We start from the raw sequence: 14,610 nt of genomic DNA on the forward strand, positions 1-14,610 counted from the left end.
TCGCGTATATATATCTTTACTTGAAAATAATTGTAGTGTATAACTAGCCTTATGAACCGATTTTGCATGCACAACCAGCCTTAAAGTTTATAGTCTATGATGGTTCATTATTTTTAGTATGTGGGGTGGGTATTTTTGCACTTTGTAGTTTTTCCTCAGTCACCCGTTGACCACGAACGCTGTAAAGGGTTCGAAACGTAATATAATATAATTAACATCATATAATTATCGCGTATATTGAATTTATAATACATCCCGATTTCATAGTTTTATTTCATGAGTAACTATCGCGGTAACCGAAGACAATTTTAGAATAATTTACATAATAAAACACAAGCAGTAAGTACGAGCGGTTTTATTAAACAATTGTCTTCCATTTATTAAAATAATTCATTCCATTTTAAGCATGAACAATAAAAATATGGCTTAACTTGAGCTTTTCTCTGCAATACTTCGTGTATATTTTCTACTCCGCACAGATGTTTCTGCGTCTAAGTCAACAGAATTTGAAACTATATTTTATTCCGCAACAATTTATTAATAACACTGACTTAAACATTCACGATCTCTACACATTATTAAGCCCCGATTAATCCCCGCAATTAAGTCCCGTTTTACAATTTAATAATTTAATAATACTTATGTAAACCATAAATCTCTCATCATAAGTGACATATACGTTACGATTCTGTTTATGCCCAAATATGGCCAAGAATCATCAAAAATGGACTTAGTTGTTACGAAACCTTTAAGTCAAATGACATCACCCATAACATTTTTTAATTTTAAGAACAAGAAAACATCTCCAATACATTAATTGCTTATTTTAGCGGGTACTTCAAAACACGCGACATCTTTCCCGAGCGATTGCAGAGCCCAGTGCACCCTTAATTCTAGGTTTGGATAAAAGCTTTCAATGGGGAACGAGTCCTTGTAGACGTAGGCAGTATTGGCAGCCAGCGGGCAGGAGGCCTTCTCCCCGCCCTCTGTCTCCAGCTTGTCGCACACAGATTTGCCGTCCACACCGACGAATGGCAGCGGCACTCCGAACACCTCCGCCTGCACGTGGTTCTTCAGATCTTTAATTTCCTTATCTAGAAATAAAATAAAACTTCCTGTTAGTTTACATATCGTTATATTATACATTCGTTCTATTGTCGAGATCTACGTGCTCAGGTAGTTTATAATCTTTTACTCAGACAAACGTTAACGACACGTTTTCCTGGTCTGGAGTTAACGGTTAGTAAGTACTGTATGGTAAATAGAATTGATAAATTTCATAATAAGCGGTTACCCATGGAGTGGTTACCCTCAGTCAGTCATCGACAACAGAATGTAGATGTAGGATCTACATTCCGTTGTCGATGCCGGATAGTTAAATTCTGATCTGACCATGGTTACATAGTCGAAGGGGACATCTTTTCATTAATTACCTAAGCAAAAAGCATCCATCGCACACAGCTCCGCCTCCGCCCCGTATGGTAATCAAGTAATTGTCCTGGAAAGTTGGCTAAGGTATTCTCAGTTTAATGTAAAAACCGTGCTGCATGGGTGATATTGATATATGTGCATCAATAGCTGCCTCATTCGGGCACAGGAAAGGTATGCGACTCCGATTGGCCAACACATTAAGCGCCAGTAAAAAAAAAACGGATTAGGCACACGTTATGAAGGCGTCTAGCCATAATCCGACCCTATCTGGCAGAAAACTACTAAGTATTGCAGAAGCCGAGGTCATTGGGAAGACATGGAGGAAACTCTAACGAAGTAAATAACGATCCAATGTATTGGATATTGAGTCATGTAAGTCGCTTACCGGTTTTAAATTTAAAAGTGACGTGTTGCCTGGTGTTTTTCTTGAGCTTGCATGGCAGCTTCTTGCACTGCGTCAAAGCGACGTCGCTCCTGAGGGTTTCAATGGTTCGACCACCTGCAAAACAATGGGTATATTTAGACTAGATATAGTAAGGCCATCACGTTTAAAAATATGTATCTACTCGTACTTAGATATTTTAATACGCTTGTATCTTAGAATTATTTAGTATCATCGAATTACCAAATACCCATTTCAGACTGGATGTACCTATTTTAGTGACACAAATATAATAAAAAAATCTATGACACAATCGCTGATACCTAGGTTTTACATTGATATTTTAATAACAAACAAGAGAGATGTAAATACAATTTTGAAGATAGTTAAACAATTGACGCAACCATGCCTAATATTTACTTCTATCGAGTAGGTCTGTGTACGCGAGTTCCTTCTTACCTATTAGTTATCAAAATCTTCATCTATTTATACCTATACATGAGTACGTATTTTCTTACTTATAAAGATTAAACGTTACGTTGTTGTTTGTTTGTTACCTAGGTGGGTAGGTACTAGTTGTCACTTTTGGGTTGTGCCGATTGTGTTTTGGATAGGTATAAAATATTATTGTTGCGTATCATCTGTTTTTGTTACTGATTTGTACGCGTTTTTTTAATCGTTTGTTCATTTATTTCGATGTCATTCTGTCGAAGGTTATTTTTACATAAATATCTACCTAAACCTAAATAAGCATGAACGGGTCTGTGTTGTGAAGAACCACGATTGGTTCACTGCTCAAGTAGGTATAGTATTTCATGTATTTAAATGCCTAACTCACGCACTCAATTAACATAAATACCTACTGAGTAGGTAATTATATTAAATTAGATATTTTTCATAGGCGCTTTGCACCATTTTACAGATTATATGTAGGTAACTATTAACTAACCACGTTTTAGCGTCAAAAATGTCATTTGGAAAAGCAAACTTTTCTTGCGGACTACTTTTTTTTTGCGGGTAATGATCGTGAAAGAACTCATCGAGGCAAATTTAGACATGTGATCATCACATTGTTGTGATTTAGGTTTGATGCGCTCGATGAGGTTGAATTGTAAATACCACCGGTTTTTTCCTCCAGCTGCGGACGTCAATTTTATTGTCCCTCTGTTGACAGTAAAATTGTAGAGATATAGATAAATTAGGAATCTCGCGATTAGAATCATACCTATTCTAATATCAACTAATATTTAATTTTTCATAGAACACCGTCGTTGGTCGTTGGCGAGCACTGGTTTGTGCGAGGTGCTCAATGATTGACCGGCCTCTGCTTAGGATACCTCCCATGCAGTTAGCTGTGCGTAAGTAGTATTTAGTGGTACTACATACTATTATATTTTTAGAAAAGTTCTATTTACTATAAAATTATCACAAGTAATTTAATTGATAAAAAGGATTGCCTATATTTAACACTTAAGGCCGTTCCATCGGTTTGCCGCTATTACTGTCAGTACATTTCGCAAGAAAGAACGGGAAAGACCATGCGCGCCAAGTGTCAATTTTGATCGAATTTTGTTTGTCGTTTTTAATATTTTAAAAACGTTGCCTTACAATATCGAAATTCGAAAGCGGTCAAATTACTAAACTACTGTCACATAATAAATAACCGAGTAAAGTTGGATTAAAAGTCCTAGTTAGAGGTATTACTTTGGGAATTAATTGTATGGAGCGAAGTGTCATAATTCGTGTATCGGAAGCTTATAAATTAAAGATAATATAATCAAGAACTACATATATTTTTTCCACGTCTACGAATATCAACGTCTCTTAGAAAAATGTGATCATATAAGGAGATTTTTCGCCTTCTGGCTCAGGGAACCGCGTTAAAAACGGTAGGTACCTAAATTTCTAGAGTTAGACCAAGCTAAGTTGGCAGCGATTTTGATAGCCCAGACTGTGCAAGTGTTATTTTACACGTCATAATTTCATAGAAGTTTGACGTTTAAAATATCACTTGCACTGTCTGGGCTATCAAAATCGCTGCCAACTGCAAAGTTAGCTTGGTCTAACTCTACTTAATTACTTATAGGCCGTTCAACGTAAGGCATCTCAAGTCGTCATTATCATTTCCAGCTGTCCATCCCTTGACCCTTGACCATGGCCTACAGCCCTACACGCAGTGGCTATTACTTACACATAATTAACTTGCCGACGGTTCGGTACTTAACTGCCACCTAAAGTTTTAACCATTTTTAGGGTTCGGTGCCCAAAAGGTAAAAACGGGACCCCATTACTTAAGACCGCTGTCCGTCCGTCCGTCCGTCTGTCACCAGGCTGTATCTCATGAACCGTGATAGCTAGACAGTTAAAATTTCCACAGATGATGTATTTCTGTTGCCGCTATAACAACAAATTCTAAAAACAGAATAAAATAAATATTTACGTGGGGCTCCCATACAACAAAAGTGATTTTTCCCCTCACTAGCTCGGAAAGCCGTCTATTATCCTTTAAAACAAGCGGGGAAAAACGCATTTTATCCACTAGTGGGGAAAGTAATTTGACCTTGGATGGAGCGTGTTTAAGTAGCTTGACAGATAACAAAACGTAAAACGCTCATGATAATGGTTCGTTCGATATTAATTATCATTAAATAAATGGTTTGAGAATCTAATAAAAAATACCAAATTTAGCTTTATTTAATAATTTTAAGTCATAAACCTTAAAATTCCATAAGAAACGTTAGATTTTTTGTAATGATGTTAAATATAATTCTGAACGCACAAGTTGAGTCGATGCAATTTCAAAACGCATCGTTGACATTTCATACGTCAGAACAGAAATGTCAACATTGTCAACAAAATTTTTACTGTTCTTCTCACCGACTCACGTAAAAATCAGAATTTCTAGTGTTTTCTGTTATAATATCGTAAAAAAATGAGTGATTCCAGTGATGAAGATGATCTAACGCCTGTGGATGTTGCACTTTCCTCGCTATAGTGAGGGGAAAAGTTTTGTGTTACACACGGGTGCAAATGTATTTTACTTCTCGTGTGTTGAAACACTTGCTACGCTCAGGATTCTATTTTAGAACCACTCGCTTCGCTCGTGGTTCAACTATAGAATCCTTTCGCTTGCTCGTGTTTCAATTCCACACTCGCGGGTAAAATACAACTTTGCACCCTTGTATAACAAATAACTATTTTTGCCGTTTTCTGCGTAATGGCACGGAAGTATAAATATTAAGTATAAATTTGAGAACCTACCTCACTCAAACTAAGTACTAGATAGGTACTATAGTAGGTATAAAATAGACAAGATGACCGTAGATATACGTGTACCCTGTACCTATGAATGATGCATGATTTAAATGATCTGATACACAAATAAATCAAAATGTATATGAAGAACAAAGATACCTCGGGACTTGTTTCTGTGAGCGATTTGTACATATAAGCCGCCGTAGATGTGGACATTGCAGAAATGCGGACGGTCCCGCGATGTATCGCGTCAATTTTTTTCTACTAGCTTATGCGTGTGACCCACTGCTGGGCAAAGGCCTCCCTCAAAATAAACTAAATGCATTTAAACATTATAATATATAAAAAAATAATTACAAATCTATATTTTAATTCAGAAGACTATTCGTTCTAGATAATGCCTTAAGGCGCTTCGCGCAGTTTTTGGCCAAAAACTGTTACTTTTTAGAGCTTATAACTTCTAAATGAGTCAACCGAAAATTATGAAAAAAATATATATGCATCTTCACTCTATGGACAATAATCGCAACATTTGACTTTTTTTCTGGAATTTGTAGTTTCACCGAAAAAAAAATAACACGACAGGCCGTTTTGCGGCTAACTTTGCTTATAACTTCTAAACGGCTTAATCGATTAAAATTATTTTTAAACTAACAAAAATGTTTTAACAGGTTCTACAAATGCAACATAGCTTTTCTTAATCAAAAAATATTTTCTTAACAAATCGAACGTTTTTCCACATTTCATGCGTATGCAGCCTGAAAATGGCGTGGCCGGCAGTCGTGTGCCAGCTTTGAGACGAGGAGGCTGTGTCGCTCGTCGCTCCGTGCCTTCCTTGCACTATGTTCGCTTATGCACAAGCAAAGTGCTATAATATCGGAGTTATTGTGGCCAAAGAATAAATAACTGCAGAGCGCTGATTTGGTTGCGACGCGCATTAGCGAGCGCAACACGGTATTTTGCGGTCTGTTACAATGAATGTAATGATAATATCCGTATATATTATATATTATACTATAATATACGTATATTTGAGAAAACTTTATTTGAAATAAATAAATAAATGTTTTCTAACCGACATATTATAATGTCATTCAAGTTTTACGTTTTGAATAATGTTCCATTCCATCTCGAAACAATAAATAATTGATTTAACATAAGCTACCTATTACCTATTACGTTGTATGTAAAATTGTTTTTGTAGTTTAAAAATAATTTTAATCGATTAAGAACTAGCAAAACGGCCTATCGTATTTTTATTTACGGAAAAACTTACTATTAAGTTTATTGTAGGTTTAGTTAAGTAGTAATTAGTGTTAAATAGTGTAATTGTAGTTATGTCTGTAAAATTTTCATGGGTGATCCTTGCCTGTTAATAAACGTTTTATTATTTTATTATTATTTGTATCTCCTTCTGGATTTCAGTAATTATTTCATTGGGTCAACTTGGTGTATTATGTCTTCTAAATGGGTAAACAAAAAATTATGAAAAAAATATATATGAATCTTCATTTATTGTTCAACAATTATAAAATTAAACTTATTTCCTGATATTTATAGTTTTACCGTAATAAAAATAATAAAACAGGCCATTTTGCGGGTAACTTTGGTTATTTTTACTAAACGGCTAAATCAATTAAAATTATTTTTAAACTAACAATAATGTTTTAATAGCTGACGGTCTTTCCACCGCGATACAACCGGCCGACGATTTGTTTTATTAACAATATCATCTAAACTACCATCTGACAAAGTATGAAATGGGATGCGATGACTGAAAAGATTTTTTTAGATGTTCATGTGACCAGCTGACGGTCCACCGAGATACAACCGGCTGACCATTTTTTTAATTCACAATAGCATCTAAACTATCATCTGACACAGTACCAAGCGGGAGGCGATAACAATTTTTTTGCGTGTGTCGGTGGCTGCCATTCCTCAACCCATCAACGGAGCGGCAGTTGACGTCCACAGGGGTTCATCATACATAGCCGTTAACCACTAAAAAAATAAATGACTGCAAAGCGCTGATTTGGTTGTGGCGCGCTTGTAATAAAAACCGGCCAAGTGCGAGTCGGAGTCGCGTTCCAAGGGTACATTACTCAAATTAAACAATTTGTTTTTTATGTGAAACGTGCGTGAAATGTCTTTAATAAACACACGGGTTGGATCAAAAACTAAATAATTAAGTCCGACTCACGCTTGACTGCTCATTTCTAGTAAGTTTTCCTGTGATCTATAGGTAAAGATCTATTTTGTGTATTTTTTTCAAAATTTTATACCCAGTAGTTTCGGAGATAAAAGGGGGGAATGCTCATTTTTTGCCTATTTTCGTGAATAACTTCTAAACAATTTAAAAGTGCTTGTTGCTAGGCCTATTTGAATAAAGAATATATTGAATTGAATTGAATTGACTGTTTATCCTAAAGGGGCCCACTGACTATCAGTTCGCCGGACGATATCGGCCTGTCAGTTAGAACAAAAATTTGACAGTTCCGAACAACTGACAGGCCGATATCGTCCGGCGGACTGATAGTCTGTGGGCCCCTTTAAATTATAAAAAATATACATTTGAGATTCTCACAATGAGCTCTTTCATTTGATATGTAACACGATATAGTTTGAAAAACTTTTTTATTTTATTTTCTCTTTTACCCCCCAAAAGTGGCCCCCGTGTTTAAAATTAATATGTGTACGTTACATGTCCGTCTTTGGGTCACAAACTTACATATATACACCAAATTTCAACTTAATTGGTTCAGTCGTTTCCGAGAAAATAGGCTGTGACAGACGGACAGACAGACAGACAGACGCACGAGTGATCCTATAAGGGTTTCGTTTTTTCCTTTTGAGGTACGGAACCCTAATAATGATGATATTCCCACGTAATGATTGAGAAAACTTCGAACTTCGAAAAATAACACATTTGCACGGCATGAAGCTAGTAGGTACTTTAATTTTATAAGTTAACTATTAATGGCATTATTTATATTTATTTATTACGGATAAAAAAATCTGTATAAAATAAACGCACTGTACGCCTCAATTTAGTATAGCTTTAGCTATAAATCTTAATCCGTCGATTTGACTTATGTATTTATTTGTAAGAAACAGATAAAACACAAATTAACTAATTGAGGCTTGTAAAGTATAATGCATAAGGGAATATATTTTTATTATAATTGACGACCTCCACTACACGCATGATCTACTCATACTCAAACAACAAAATATCTGCAAAAGAAACACAAATACGAGGTATAGCGCCAAATGCCGCGCGCCTCTGGGCTGTAGGTTATTCTTTGAACCTCGTTCCGCCGCAGTCGCCGCACCGAGACGAAATTTACGTACGATCGCAGTGAGCGGGGTGCGGGTACAGAGACGCTGAGACGCTCAAGGCCAAATCAGCGAGAATCGTCTTAACTGATTAATATTTAATTAGGCAGATTATTTGAGTCGTGGACGAGATGTGTTAAGACAGGACGAAAGTGGAGGACCCGCGCGAAATCGCTTTTTCATACAAACGTAATAGTCCTCATTTTCCTCTCTGTATATTAACATTATTGAAAATAGTTTGACACAATTGGTTGTATATCGATTTTTTGATTATTTTAGTAATTTTTAATAGAAAAAAAAACCGACTTCTTAAAACAGTTTGAAATGCCATATTAATTATTGGCTGGTATTTAATTGATCACCAGATATATATAATTAATCCATTTCGTCCCATTTTTCTAGTAGCATTTCGTTTCTATATAAGGGTCGCAGTTCGGTCCTGTAACTTCTGTGAGGACCGCAGTTCAAACCTAACTTAACCCACTTATCTAGTAGCACATCGTTTCTGTGGGTCGTAGTTATAACTCTCCGGGTCCAAGTTCAGGTCCGGGTCCCAGTCCAAGTCGAAACCGCCAAACGTATACTATGCGTCGTTGAAGAGTTCCGTTCTAATCATCATCAGCAGTTCCACTTAATCGAATGCGACAGTTTTTAATGTAACGGCTTCATTTTCTAATGAAAATACAAAAATCTCTACACGTATGCCTTTAAGATTTGAGGAGTTCCGTCGATTCCTCATGAATCCCATCATCAGAACTCGAGCTTGACAAAAATTTGTCTTAAAAACTTAACTTGCTTAACAAACATAACGAAGAGGACACATCGCCAAACGAGAACTATGTGCATGTCTTTGAAGAGTTCCAATCTGATCATCATCAGCAGTTCCATTTCATCGAATGTCACTTTTTTATATCTAAATGCTTAATTTGTTGATGTAAATACTAAAATCACTATATGTATGCCTTTAACATTTGAGGAGTTCCCTCGATTCCTCATGGATGCCATCATCAGAACTGCATTTTGCCAAAAAGGGACCAATCTGTATGTATATATGTTTTTAAAAATTCATAGCATTAAAGCATAAATATATATACATATACTTACAATCATAAAAAGAATTTTCACAATCGGTCCAGAAATGACGGAGATATGAAGTAACAAACATTAAAAAAAACGAATTGATAACCTCCCCTTTTGAGATTTGGAAGTCGGTTAAAAAATAGGAGCGAAAAACAGATTTCATACAAATGTTTAAATGCGCCTAATAACTTTTATAATAATCATAAGGCGCTCTTTCTGAATTTTGGACGTTTATACCAGAGTTGTGTTAGACTTGGCCGGACTTAAAGGTCTGGACTCTGGAGGCCTCGGGGCAACAAAGGAGTGAAGGCGCCCTGGCCCCAAATTATTTTTCAAATAAAATAGACAATTTTATTCAGTCGAGTTTTCCAATAAATAATTTATTGTGAAACCAAGTAGAGATTCTTTTATTATTTAACAAACATATAAATATCATCGGAAACAAGAATTATCTAAAATTAAATTTTAGCGTTAACGAACGGAACCTTCCGAGCTTTTTTCGCCGAAAAATCGTTTATATGATTTTGGTGTAATCCAGTCCCGAAGTAAATCACCTTCAATGCTAAGGAGAGAAAGCTTTGATAGACGGTTTTATCCCATCGTGGCCTATTTTTTAAAATTTTCATTTTTGAAAATGAGCGCTCTTCAGTGCAATTTGATGCCATCAAAACCAAAAACATTGTCAATGCAATTTTAAAGGTTTGGGAATGTAGCTCTGAAATTTTGATCTTCGAGAATTTGGTAGTAAAATAGTTCCTGATGGAGATTGGTATTTTCTTAGTCCTTTTTGTATGAGTCGATCAAAGACACAAATTGAACCAACTCATTACATTACCAAGACTAGGTTCTAAATCATCTTGATAAACTTTCACCAATGCCTCTGCTCAGCTCTGCTGCAACGTGCAAAAACAACACACGTTTAGTAGAGGAACGGCCGACACGGTTAGCCGCCATTGTTTTGTTGATAATCACTTTTTTCCCGCGATTGTGCAGCCTTCTCTAATCATAATTAATGTAAGTATCTTAGCTGGTCATCGTAGATGCTCGCATATTCTCTATTACACGTCAATCATTGTACCAGTTTAACGACTAGTATTCTTTATAGTTTATTATGAGGCCGGTGTCGATTTTAGTCGCAAAAATGTAAAATTGATAGATTTCGTCCGTGAAATTTTACACCTTTTGTTACCTAATTGAAATAACAAGTACTGGTTTCTATTAGCACGTCTTCTTATCTTACCTTTTATCAGATCAGTTTTTTGAAAACATACTCACTAAATTAGTAATGCTTGCTTTTCTGATGGACGTTTAGGTAAACGCGCGTAAAGCACTGATTTTGTCGCTCTTATTTGTAAATTTCGTAAAGTTTGGACGGGTAAACATGGTAATTTTGTATTACACATATCCTGTACTTGTCGTTTATCAGACTACATTTTTATTATTATGACTTTGAAGTAGTGTAAATGAAAGTTAGACGAAATCGATTTTCTCCAGAAATTACTTTAAAACAAGTGACAATTTCTCTGAAAATCGAATTAATTTCAACGTAATTTTGATACTTAAACAATCTACAACATTTGCTGAAACTATTCTTATACGTCAATTTGTATAATTTACCACCATGATTTTTTGATGAATTTTTAAAAACTGCCCCTTCTCTTCATGCATTACCGGTGACGCACGCTCGCGACCTCATTATTAAAAGGCCAGATGAGAAGACGTGCTAATAGAAATCAATACTTGTTATTTAGATATTATGTAACAAAACGTGTATAATTTCAACGACTAAATCTATCAATTTTAAATTTTTGCTCCAAAATCGACTACGGCCTCTTATGTACGAGTAATTGGACCGTGATAACTTTAGTAAAAATAATAAATATTTTGTTTTTATTGGGGATTTAAGTGACTTTTGGTTAATTTTTCTATTATTCATATTTCATTTTGACGAATAAGGATAAAAAAACAGCTTTTTCCTTAAGATCAACAAAGAAGGGAAATAAAAGTCGAAATGAAACTGCCAAGTAATTACTGTGAAGTGTGAACCAATAAAGATTAAGGTCGTGTTGTGTCACAAGTCACAAGCCACAAGGCACAATAAGTAAGAAAAGGTAGATTAAGTAAATTAAAAACTGGCAATTTGTCGCACTAGCACTTTGTATAGGTACCTACTGTAGTCGTACCCAACCCAGTAGGTATATACGTAAATTGTCTTCAATTGTATTGTGTTGTGTCTACAAATCATAACCATTGCACGTGTACATACCAAACTAGCTTGCCAGGGGCGTAGGTAGAGGAAATGGCGCCCGGGGCAGGCACCAAATTTGCGCCCCCCCAAACGTAGCCTGTAGACCCCCGAACTAACCGAGTTCCACGCGGCGGGAACAATCAATGTTTTTGAAAATAATTTTATATTTTTCGCCCGTTTTGGCGCCCCCCTTGGACGGCGCCCGGGGCACGTGCCCCCCATTATTATTTTTTTGCGTGAGTATATGTGTAGGTATATGTTTGTAGTAGTGTGGTGTGCGTGATCGTTGAAAGCGGTGCGGTAGTGGGGCGCTACAAAGATGGCGATATTTAAACAGCTGTTAATGACTACAGCAATTTCCTATAAGTCGAGAAAAAAAAATCTATTGAAAACATTGATTTGGTTTGCATTAAAAACTTAAAATATATATTGTTTTTTATGAGAAAGAAATTTAATACATATAAGTATCAATTTCGTAGATAAACCATTAGGTGGCTGTATAATGTGCGAAAATGGCGGGAAAGTTGTTCATGTAGGAACTTGTGTACAGTCAAGGGCATAAATATATATACATTCCCAAAGTTTCAAAAATATGTGTCCGCTCTTACACCTTAGACAACTTAGACAATAAAGTCGTGTTCACATATTTTTGAATTTGTCGGTCGATCGATCGACCTTGTCAGTAGAAAAGGGCAGCAAATTTAAAAAATGTAGGCGCGAAATTTCTACTGACAAGTTGGGTGTGTTTGACTAATAGGTATTTGTTTTAATTAAGTATAAAATCTAGGCTGTATGAGTGTATGCCGCTCGGTCATTGTCCCTAACCTAAAAAACACAATTTCCCCGCCTTCTCGACTCATGGCCTTTTATTTTTATGAATTTTGTTTGGAGTTAAATATAATTATTTATTAAATCGTTTATAACCGGGTCTATTGCGAATCTATTTTGTTACCTTTATTTCCGACGTTTCCACTTTTGGTAGGTAGGTATTTAGTTACGCAATTGTCGAACGACATAAAGTCATATTGGCAGATTAAGTATGCAGCTATCCTCACATCATGATGTTTCCCTTCTCAGAAGTCAATTTACATTTACAAAAATTAAACTTGCAAAAATAACAAAAATATACGTGCCTGAAGTTAATCGTGTATTTTAGTAGATACATAAGTAACAGAGTATGTATCTATGTGTAATTGTAAACAAACATGGGTATGGTATGACTATAATAGGTCGAAAGTTTCCTGTGCCATTTAGCCTTTACAATCTCCATAGGTATTAAGTATTAGCTAAAGAGGCTACCTATGTCCTATCCTATGTTTATCATATTTACCCAAGTTCTATTTTTATGTACAAAACCAGTTAGGTATATTGGGTAGTAGATTGGCCAATCGAATAGTCACATTGACACATTAGTCTACATAGGTGACACATAGACAAGCAGTTTACTAAATTTGTGCTATCACGTAATGTGCTAACCTAACTAATAACGTGATGTTTACCATCTATCTCCTTTAAATCAATAAACCGTTACGTTTACTAAGTTTTTTACGTCCAATTACCAAGTGTTATGACTAGTTTCACTGGTGTCTTATGCAGAGAACATTATAGAATACGCAAAGTGCATGAATTCTGCGAACGCAATCCGAGACGAAAGCAGGACGTGTTCCTAATGGCTTATGTAAAGACTTACCTGGACATTGGTCGACGTCGGTGGCGGCGGCGAGAGCCAGGCACGACAGCACAACCACGCTCAGCGCAACCATTGTGGCAACTAACCATGTTACCTTACCGCAATCGCAACGACCCATTCAAGTGACCGGTTGTCTGACTTTTGCGCATCTCAGAAAAAACAAGAGATTTACGACGCGACGTTGCACAGTTTGTGTATTTCGATTTCATGCACAATTGTACACTTTGTCTATATAACATTAGAACATTACACGTGTTACGAAATGCGGATCTCGCCTACGGCTCGTGGCAAGCTCGTGAAGTAATGACATACTTTCCGCACTAGCATCGAAATGTACTATTCTTATACAAGGGTGCAAAGTTAAGTTTTACTCGCGAGTGTGGAATCCTATAGTTGAACCACGAGTATTTTTATTTTCCTTATTCTATTGTTCTTCCGACCGGTCGCTCTGGCCGGACCGGTCTGCAGTCTGCACTCTGCACTCGGCCGAGTACAGGTGAGTTGTTTTCTCAGTTCTCACATTGGCCAGTAGGATTAAGATTAGGATGATCTTTGAATGATACATATTCAATAACATTCATTTGGATTTGTAATGTTTAATGTATTGGTATTACTATGATGTCCTTCCCTAGCGTTGGTGTGGTGATTTTTTGTTTTTCATACGGTAGCAAAGTTTGTTTAGCCCTCGTGCCTTAAAATCCTCGCAACTCTCAAGATTTAACTTTTTTGGCCACGCGCTACACTCGCGGTTCAATTTTGGAATCATTCGCTTGCAATGCTTGCGTGTAAGAACACTAAGTACGTATCAGTATTAGCACGAGGGGTTAAACAACAACTTTTTACATCCTTGTAAAACAAATAATAATTTTTGACATTCAAGTTTTTTTTTCAGTATGTGGGTGTTATTAAAGCATCAATCTTCGTTTACGCAATCGTTCATGCGTAAACAAAGTAAACAAACTGAACATTAAAAAAATAGGTGCTTATAAGATATTCAGGGCGCTGGGCGGGGCGTGTCGTCTTTATATACCTACTTAAAATTCCTTATTTACAATGGGCGGTACGAGTTCATTAATTTTGGATATGTATGTGCAGATAGATAGGTATAGTCTGCATCTCCTCAAATGACTTTTTCGCCTAAGACGGTAATCTGTTAAACAAAAGCCATTGTTCCTTTTACGCGAGCGG

At 36.2% G+C, this 14,610-nt stretch overlaps 1 protein-coding gene across 1 annotated transcript; it reads right to left on the minus strand.

Moving 5' to 3' along the window:
* Positions 1–339: 339 nt before the first annotated feature.
* Positions 340–13,576, minus strand: LOC134748126 (NPC intracellular cholesterol transporter 2 homolog a). The gene is made up of 3 exons (XM_063682824.1): positions 13,423–13,576; positions 1,817–1,930; positions 340–1,094 (listed from the first exon to the last, which is right to left on the minus strand). The coding sequence occupies exons 1-3, from the start codon at positions 13,538–13,540 to the stop codon at positions 814–816; spliced, it is 513 nt and encodes a 170-aa protein (XP_063538894.1). The 5' UTR covers positions 13,541–13,576; the 3' UTR covers positions 340–813.
* Between the last annotated feature and the right edge of the window lie 1,034 nt (positions 13,577–14,610).

The sequence above is a fragment of the Cydia strobilella genome, chromosome 16 (genome assembly GCF_947568885.1).
Source record: "Cydia strobilella chromosome 16, ilCydStro3.1, whole genome shotgun sequence".
Taxonomy (NCBI): Eukaryota; Metazoa; Arthropoda; class Insecta; order Lepidoptera; family Tortricidae; genus Cydia; species Cydia strobilella.

What these genes read in the sequence shown, in the direction of transcription:
- LOC134748126 (XM_063682824.1), bottom strand. Translation starts at nt 13,540, where the DNA reads ATGGGTCGTTGCGATTGCGGTAAGGTAACATGGTTAGTTGCCACAATG. An exon ending in CGACGTCGACCAATGTCCAG is followed by an intron (nt 1,931 to 13,422) that starts GTAAGTCTTTAC and finishes ATTGTTTTGCAG; the next exon opens with GTGGTCGAACCATTGAAACC. An exon ending in CACTTTTAAATTTAAAACCG is followed by an intron (nt 1,095 to 1,816) that starts GTAAGCGACTTA and finishes TTTTATTTCTAG; the next exon opens with ATAAGGAAATTAAAGATCTG.